This window comes from Acanthisitta chloris, unplaced genomic scaffold, assembly GCF_000695815.1.
Source record: "Acanthisitta chloris isolate BGI_N310 unplaced genomic scaffold, ASM69581v1 scaffold36068, whole genome shotgun sequence".
In the NCBI taxonomy this organism is placed as follows: Eukaryota; Metazoa; Chordata; class Aves; order Passeriformes; family Acanthisittidae; genus Acanthisitta; species Acanthisitta chloris.
This window is the reverse complement of record NW_008689289.1, coordinates 6,945-15,942: the sequence shown is the minus strand read 5'-3', so window position 1 is coordinate 15,942 and position 8,998 is coordinate 6,945. Positions and strand designations below refer to the sequence as shown.

Sequence of the window (8,998 nt, the reverse complement as noted above, 5' to 3'; positions counted from 1 at the left end):
GGATGAAAGGCAGGAGAGGAGAACATTTCTGAAGATTCTTTCCTCCCACAGCACAAATTTAACAAGTGTTTTCAAGTCTAGTTTAATTAAGCTGTAATTACCTTCCCTGGAAGTGTTGGTGAGCAGTGCTGCACAGCTGGAACAACACAGCAAGTGCAATTACTCACCACCCACAATTAAAACAAAAAAGGCCTTTTTGAGATGTTTCTCCTAGGAGTAAGAACAGTTTAGGTATCACTAAGCAGTATTTTAGATTCTGGGTAGAAAAGAAAACAGCTACAACAGCAGGACACAACCAAACATCACCCAACACTGCCCTTCTCTCGCTTGCAGAGCTACACCGAACACACAGCACATGCACGTACAGCTACGCTGAGAGCCTCTCCTCAGGGGCAGGAAAGCACCAGCTTACCCTGGCAAAGGCTTTCCTCTGCCAAAAGAACTGCTATCCACATCCAGGGAGGGAGGAGCTGCAGGCAGCAGGGTCACCGCAGCAGGGTCAGCTGCAGCGCTCGCCCTGGAACCGCGGCGCGAAGTTCCGCGCGCCCTCGTTCTCCTGTGTGGTGATCAGGTCTATGATGGCTGTCAGGACTGCTGTGTCCCTGCACTTGATGTCATTCCAGTCCACGGGATGGGGGTTTTCAATCTTTTCTTGGAGAAGATCATCAAGTTCTTGCCTTAAGTTCTGGGAAGTGTTTGTTGGCATGAAGGAAGGAAAGAGAGAGACAATTAGAGCTGCACACAATGTTACCACAGGAGTTGCAGTGCCTTAGGCCTCTCTTCTCCTGACCCTTACACCTGCTGTTCTCACATCAATTCACAGCATCATCACTGTCTCCCAAAGACTGGCAGTGTTAGCTCTGATGGCAGATGACCATCTCTGGATGTGATGCCTCTAATAGCTCACACAGCCCTTAGCTGTATTTCCATATTTCAGGATTAAAAATACTGAGAAAAGAGAATGGGAAAGAGGAGAGGAAAGAGGAAAGGAAAGAAGAAAGTGGAGAGGAAAGGAAAGGGGAAAGAGGAAAGAGGAGAGGAAAGAGGAGAGGAAAGAGGAAAGGGAAGAGAGGAAAGGAAAGGAAAAAGTCAAATATGATTTCTGGGGTCTAATACTAAACAGAGCTCCATTCAGCTCCTCCTTCCACTGGAAGTTATTCCTGCTAGCTGAAGAGTTTCCATATCCATGTGGACATTCCATGGACTGATCAAGTCATCCTACAGCTTCTGCTGTGGAAAACCACAGACACTAAGCTCTTCCAATCTCCCCTGTAAAACCTGTTTACAAATCCTTTCAATCTACCCCAGGAGTCTTCTCTTGAAGCTTCTACAGTTCTCCAATATGCCCATGAATGCTCCAGCAGAGGCTGCACAAGAGCATCACCACACTGCTGATGCCTCAGTAGGCACAGCCCTATGCTCATGGGAAAAGCCATTGCACTGCGAACAACAAACATCACTGATCTGAGAGCTGGGAATGCACTTCAAACATCATCTCCCTGTGGTGACAGATCAATAGGCAGAGAGTAACATCAACCCCAGAGATCCCAAGGAGGAAACAGTGTCACACTGAGCCTTCCATGCACATAATTCCCAAACATAGTCACCTTCACCAGGTGTGCTATTCTTGCTGGAGACTGGAACACAATCCACTCATCCACAGCGATGGTCTCCTGGTCCTTATCCTTCTGGATGGATATATCTCCCCCGAAGAACAGCAGACAGTATGGAGACACCTCTGTGCAGTCATACAGGTAAATCTGCACAACAAAACCATCTGATCACCCTCAAAAGACCTCAAGAGCCATCAGTAACCCTGAATGAGGCTCCCACAGAACTCCAGGGGGTCATTATTCAGTCATTCATCAATTTACAAGATGAAGCAACTCAGTTCAAAAAGTTACATGAAATCAGATTGAACAGCAGCAAAAATGGTCCCAAATACAGTCCCTCTCACAGAGGTGAAATCAAAGCAACTGCTCCGTGAGAGGAAAGCACATACTGAGAGATGCCAGGCTGGATTGAAATGAAAAAAATAAACTAAGATAAAACAATTTATTCCTGTTATTGCCAGAACCTTAAAGAAATCCAAGTCCTCAAAAAAAACCCAACCACTGCACCACAGAAGTCAGTTCCTTGTGGCACAACACCCCCAGTATCACACAGAACATGCTCTGATGGTGTGTGACAGGAATGGCCCAGGACAGGAAGGCTCCAGGCCAAAGGCACTGTTCTCATGCCCTGACCCAACCTAATTCAAGAGCTGCAAAGACAAACCACCCAAACACAGCCCTCACTCACACTGCTGGTCCTCATCTTCAAGTGGTACACGAGCCAGTTGTAATGAAACTCTGTTTCTTCCACATTAACTGATTTGGGATGAATATTGACTGATCCATCTGTCTTGGTGCAAACTTTCACCCTTCAAAGGAAAGAAAAGTCTGATAATAAAAGAAGTGATAACAGACCAGGATTTCTGGGCTCTACCTTCCCCAATAACCAGAAGTGACAGTGTTTGAAGGGCTGGTTGTATAACAGGGATGAGGGTAGGACACCTTCAGTGCAGTGCTACAGATATATTGTCACATCATTCACGGCATGACAAGGTCACACAGATTATCTCAAAAACTAGCCAGTATCCAAATGCTAAAGGATCAACAACCCCATGTTCTCACCCACCTTCTCAAAGCCACAACCATGACTTGAGCTATAAAGAGAAATTAATTAATGCACTCCAGTCACTGCTTCTCCTTGCCCAATCACCTCCTGCACAAATCACCTCAAACAGAAACCAACATTAAACCAAACTCTCACATTTTCCTCTTCTTGCTGAAGCTGGGCCGGATCTTTGCCACTTTGGGATACAGGCCAGCACAGATGACTGCCTTGAGCAGCTTCTCATTGTCTGCAGGAAACAGCAAAGTCAGCCAGGCACTTCCACAAACTGAGACTTCAGTGTCTAGCAGTGTGAACTAGCCAAAAACTAGTCAGGGTACCTGAGTTGGTGTTGGATTTGGGATCCTTGGGGTCTCTGCTGCTCACAAACCCAGCTGCCAGCAGGTGCTCAGCAAATTGCCCCTTCATGTTATGCAGCATCTAGGAGACACAAAAATTGCCCTGGAATGCTGCTGTGCCAAAGGCTTCTCCCCTCTCCCCCACAGACACAGCCCCCTGTGTTAGCCTGGCAGGATGTTGGTACCTGCAGGGTGTTTGAGGACAGGAAATAGTCCCAGCAATAGTCCTTCTCGGTCCTGAATCCCCGGCGCCGAGTCTCCTCCCAGCCCTGGAAATCCAAAGGTTTGAAGGTGTTTCTAAGTGAACACACACTAACAAATTAAGGACAGCAAAACTGGAGGTCATAAACAATACAATCACATCATTCACTACACGAGAGAAAGCAAATCCTTTGCTCAGGGCAGAAAACCACAACTTCACAACACTATGAATCACTAAGTTCCTCTTTCATGGTGAACAGTGAAATCAGCTAGGCTTGCCTGAGCATCATTTGTTATAGCACTCCTGTGTTCCAACACATTCAAGATCATGTATTTCCTCCTCTCCTTGCCCCAAAATGACACAATAATCTCCTGCACTTCTGAAATCAGCTTCAGCCTCTCATAGAGGCCTGAAGGACAAGAATTAACAACTTCAGAGAGGTAACTATAACATTACATTTTCTTTGCCTCTTTCACAGACTTATCCACCAGAAAGCAGGTAGTGAGCCTGGAGACGAGGAGATGAGATTCTGGACTTGGAGAGAAGATTCCTCAACACTAGAAAATCAGTTTGGCTTTATGTAGAAGCCAAGAAAGAACTACTACAGAGCACAAATGGATCAGCTTTTCCCTTAGGACCAATTGTAGTACTCCTATTAAAATTCTGCAAGAAAAAGCCACAGGAAAACATACTTACAGTGAAGGCATTCACCACAGTCAGGTGGTCACTCTTGGTGTTCTTTGACAGCTCTTTTCTTCTTGCATCTGCAACTTTCTCTTTGCCCTGAAAGTAATTAGTACCTATGAAATATCCATGTCTGACACAACAATTCTCTCTTCCTAACTGAGGTACAGCAACACTTTGTGTGCAGCATATATGGAAATGAAAGTTACTTCCAGTAAGGCAAAGATAACTGGTAGTATATGAAGGCAAACCCTTACTAATAAAAATGGATTTCACATGAAAATAAGATTCAAGTGGTTTTAAACCCTAACATCTCACTAAGTTCCAGTATTCCTGAGATTCTGAAAGTCTTGTGTACAATTCCCATCAGACACCTTACCAGAGGGATGACAAAAGGGTCCTTGAAGCTGAGGCTGGCAGCAATGGTAAGCACAGGGTCCAGGCAGCAGAACAAGGCCCCAAAGAGGATCATCTTCCCGATGTGAGGCTCCACAGGCAGCCGAGCCAGATGGACACCCAGTGGAGTCAGCTCCTCCTGCCTGTCCAGAGCATTCTGCCAGGAGAGGGAGACACAGGGAAGGGTCAACACATGGTGTGAAATGGGGAGGATTCCTTGGAACAGCCACCAGTAGAGCCGCGTCAGCCACTAGTGTCTGTTTCAGATGTTTGAATTTAGTGCTACAACTGATGTGTACAACTAAGTGTGTCATTAACTTCTACCCCAGCACCCACAGGACAATGACACACAACACCTTCCTCCCATATCCCTTATTTGCCCACAGAAAAATGGTCTCAAACTCCTCAGTGACCCAGGTGGGCTAGGAAAGCTCAGCTGAGGTGGCACAGAGCAGTAAGTTAAATCAATGTCTGCAGGGAACTTCAATGCAAGGTGCAGGTGTATGTTTTGAGTAATTTAGCCCCTCACAACTGCTCTGTGCAGCGCACAAATGCCATGGATTATATGAAATCGTTCCCTCTGTCCAGTGAGGACAGAACAAGGCTCTGCACACTGGGTAAGGGGTTGCAATGCCCAGATCTGTGCAGTCAGAACTGTCTGGTAACACACACAGTAACATGGTTTTACAGAGGTTTTGCCCTGCACATGAAGCAATACTTCACCAGCTCCATAAGGTGATTGATGGCCAACATCACAGCATCACGAGATGGTGGGTCCATGAGTTTGCTCAGAAAATAGGCAATTCCACCAAGCTTCAGGATCTGAAATGCAAAACACAACAAACCCTACAGCAGCTGGAGAAAGATGAGTGCCTAAAATCAGCCAGCAAAACCTCACTAACTGAAACAGTGTGAGTAATCACAGCTGGAGTTACAATTTCTCTAACTAAGGACAGAAAATGTCTTAATGCTGAAATTCAAACCAGAAGGATCTATTCTTCATTCAGTTCACATGGCACTCCCTCTGCTTGCATGAGGAATTCAATGCAAACTTCCAAAAAGGGAAACTCCTATCAGTGCTAAAACTGCTTTGTAGTACAATTCTTCTAAGACATCACACCCCTGACTCACTGCATTCCCACCAAAACTCCTCCAACTGAATGGTATCTGGGGGGGGAAAGCACAGCCAAGTTTTGCTGTAACACTTCACCTTTTATTGACACCAGACACTCCTATTCCCACTGGGCTGATGCACCTAGACACAAGTATCCATTTGCAAAAGCTGATAAAACTATTGGCTAAAAATATGTCACTTCAGAGTGCAACAGAACTTTGAGTTGACAATCTTGAGTTCACAGCTGCATTAACTTCTCAACCTCATATCCCAGTGGAATAGTGGATAATTATATTTGAAGATCCTTATGTTTACCTTGATTTGCAAGCAGAGTTCTTCCAGAGGTGTCCTCAGGATCTCTGGTAGCTGGTAATCATCCAGCAGGCTGGCACGGAGCCCGTTGTACAGGTGGTAACAGTGACCTGGCTGAACTCTGCAGTTATGTAAATAAACAACTGGTTTGCTTGGCTTTTAGTTTGTTCTATTAAACTGTGACATTATGATTGTGTTTGTTCACAAACACCTTTCCAAAACACCTCAAGGATTTAGAACTGAAGTGAATTGTAAAAGCCGGTTCAGGCTCTGAAACACAGACCCATCAGCATGGAGAACACAGAAACCTCCCAGCAGCTGCTCAAAGGAGCAGTGGAGAGGCCAGAGGAGAACTTTAAGTCTGAGCAAGACAGAAAATATTCCATGAGGTATTTTGAGAGGGAGAGAAATGTCAAAAAACATCTATTTTTTATATATATATATAGCTAAGAGATATTAATTTGTAGGCAATTTTCCCTTTGATGTATCAGCCTCATAAATCAAATGTGAAGGCAGATGGTGACCAAAAAAATGAAAATAAAACGCAGGACTTATTCTTCAACAGGAGACAAACTCTCAAGTTAAACTCAGCACAAGTCATTTCAGCTTCCTAGAAGGACAAGGGAACCATTCCTTCCCCAGGACAGGACACAGCTGTGCCAGCACCTGCTCCTGAACATGGGAATAACCAAGTGGTATCTTCCAACACTGATGGAAACTTCACATCCCCAAACTTCCCTAACCATCCCCATTGTTCTCACCTTCCTGCTCGACCTTTCCTCTGCTTGGCATTGGCTTTGCTGACCCACTCTGCTGCCATGGTGCTGATGTTGTTCTGGGTGTCAAAGTGGGTCTCCTTGATCTTGCCCCCGTCTATAACAAACACCACGTCATCAATGGTGATGCTGTCGGGAAAAAGAGACAAAATTTAACTTTCCATCTTGGCAAGCCTGACCTAGGGCTGGGTTTGGCCTCTCTTCATCCCCTCCCAATCTGTGTTGGGGGTTCATTAAGAATTCAGTTACTAAGCAGTTCAAGAGAGCTGAGTTATTCCCCTGGCTCTGGCAGAAGCCCCCACGGATCACAAAGATGCAGACAAGACAGGCGGCTCAGAATAGCATGTACAAAGGCCAAGTCATTATAGTAACTGTTTAGGACTCCTATAGTTAAATTGCTCAAAACAATTTAATGGGTTCAATTGTTTAAAACAATTATAGGAAACCTCTGCTTAGTCTATAAACATTTCTAGAGACTGTGTTATATAGGAATGGCACAAACACAGAAACATTAAACAGGTTCATACTTTCAATTAGCACTTTCATTCCCTCAGTGAAAAGTAGAGCTTCTCTGGCCTGTCCAGCCAGGAGTTTACCTGGTCTCTGCAATGTTGGTTGCAATCACGATTTTCCTTACTCCTGGTGGGGTCTTCTTAAACACCTGGAATTAGCCAGGGCACATTTATGTGTTTGCCAAAGCCCAACGTGTGCTCAAGGCATTTTTTGTTGTTGTAGTGAATTATTACAATAAAGGAGCAGCATACCTGAGTCTGGTTAACAGTAGGCATCAGTGAATGCAAAGGTATGATAATAAACCTATCTGAAAGTTAAAAACCAGCAAAAGATAAGGTGTAAGCACAGAAACTTCAGTTTTACAGGAAAATCAACTCTGCAGAATAGAGAAAATAGGCTACAAGTAAATCTATTGTTTCTTGCTCTGAGTTCACAGGTATTTGTATCCCAATGGCAAAGTCTAAAGCAAAAAAGGTATAAAGGATAATTTTTACAATGTCAAGTTCAAGCAAATACATGAAATTATGTACAGTAGTTTATATTTCATTGTTAAATCCTCAAATTATTTAGTAATTGCTCAAGTTTAATACCTAAACTGACTCTCAACCTTTTAACACACTAAAATTATCTTTGCAATGTACACAACACACACTGCAAAACTGCGCAGTCAAGGGCACAGCTAGGACAGGTTAGATGGAAATAGGAGCTATGCAAACAGGCAAGTCAAAGAGTATCAGACAGGCACAGATATTTCAGTGTCCTACAACAAAGCTGCTCAAATAAACAGGATTTCAGGGAACTTCCAGCAAAGCTGCTCAGGAATCAAGAAAAGAGGAAATGCAGAGAATGGAGTTTAGCTTTGGATGGGAGTTCTCACAGCTACAGGAAAGGACAAGAGGAAGAAGATGCAGGTCAGGCTGTTTCTCAGACTGTCACTCCCACACTGAGGAAAATGAGTTGTTGTCACTAGCAGATGAAAGATAGCACAGAAACCCAAGGACTGCTGAACACTGTAATTACTTTGAGAGGAGGGAAAAATGAATCCAGGGCAATAGCAGCAATCCATGCAAACCCAGAATCTGCCACTCATGCTACTGCTGCAGTTCCCAGGTAGAACTTTGGTTTTACCTGACTTAAACATGACTTGTGACATCAGGAGATCATGCAAAGTGCTGATGTTGTCCCAGCCTGGCAGAAACACCAGAATTGCACCATCCTGCAGGAAAAGAGGGAGTGAAGTGAGGAGAGGTCAGAGTAAACCACACACTATGCAGAGAGCCAGCTACTTGCACACTGACACATGCTGGACATGTCAGACCTGAAACCTCCCTGACTCCTATTTTGAAAAACATTTATCATTTTTCTGTAAAAGAAAAATCTACATGAATTTATCTGAATGGAATAAGTAAAAATTTGATTTTAAACACTTTCCCCTGCAGTGCTTTAAACACAGCCAAATCAACACTAGAATCTGAGCTGCAAACAAAACAGAGAGAAACTACTGTATGATTTTCAGCACAGGAAGAACAAAAACCAAACCAGCAAGTCATCCTCATTATGCACAGTTTAAATGGTCTATCAACTGAACCATTAAATTACTTGGTATTTTACTAGTGTAGCAGTGAACATCACTTCTGAGTATTGCTCTTGCTCTCTCCCTCCCATTGCCAAGGAACTAGGAATGGAGATTACGCATGCACTAAAATGGTTTTCAGAGTTTTCTATAGCTACTCTACAGGCTGTAACTTTTCCTACAGAGTGTGCTGGCAGGTGACAGGAGTGTACCTCTTCTTCCAGCACGATGTGTCTGATCAGTGCTGCTATGAGGTCAAGGTCCACCTTGTCATCATCCATCATTTCCAGGGCATCAATAGTACTTGCTGAATACCTGCAGGCAGGGAAGGCACAGATATGGGTAACTGACTGCAATGCAAAGCCATGTGCTGTCATTCCTGGTGTCAGGCCGAGTCACACAGCAATTCAACCA

The 8,998-nt window shown here is 44.2% G+C and overlaps 1 protein-coding gene across 1 annotated transcript in view; it reads right to left on the bottom strand.

Annotated features, from left to right (window-relative positions):
- Positions 1 to 491: 491 nt before the first annotated feature.
- DHX36 (DEAH (Asp-Glu-Ala-His) box polypeptide 36) overlaps positions 492 to 8,998 on the bottom strand; it is a 14,908-nt gene continuing 6,401 nt past the window's right edge. Inside the window, exons 10-24 of the mRNA XM_009081359.1 lie at positions 8,797 to 8,899; positions 8,140 to 8,227; positions 7,263 to 7,318; positions 7,095 to 7,159; positions 6,484 to 6,627; positions 5,726 to 5,843; positions 5,020 to 5,118; positions 4,280 to 4,453; positions 3,913 to 3,999; positions 3,200 to 3,283; positions 2,997 to 3,096; positions 2,815 to 2,905; positions 2,302 to 2,422; positions 1,608 to 1,760; positions 492 to 685 (exon numbers count right to left, since the gene is read on the bottom strand). Of these exons, the coding sequence (XP_009079607.1) occupies positions 500 to 685; positions 1,608 to 1,760; positions 2,302 to 2,422; positions 2,815 to 2,905; positions 2,997 to 3,096; positions 3,200 to 3,283; positions 3,913 to 3,999; positions 4,280 to 4,453; positions 5,020 to 5,118; positions 5,726 to 5,843; positions 6,484 to 6,627; positions 7,095 to 7,159; positions 7,263 to 7,318; positions 8,140 to 8,227; positions 8,797 to 8,899 (1,669 nt within the window). The 3' untranslated portion in view covers positions 492 to 499. The remainder of the gene's footprint in view (positions 686 to 1,607; positions 1,761 to 2,301; positions 2,423 to 2,814; positions 2,906 to 2,996; positions 3,097 to 3,199; positions 3,284 to 3,912; positions 4,000 to 4,279; positions 4,454 to 5,019; positions 5,119 to 5,725; positions 5,844 to 6,483; positions 6,628 to 7,094; positions 7,160 to 7,262; positions 7,319 to 8,139; positions 8,228 to 8,796; positions 8,900 to 8,998) is intronic.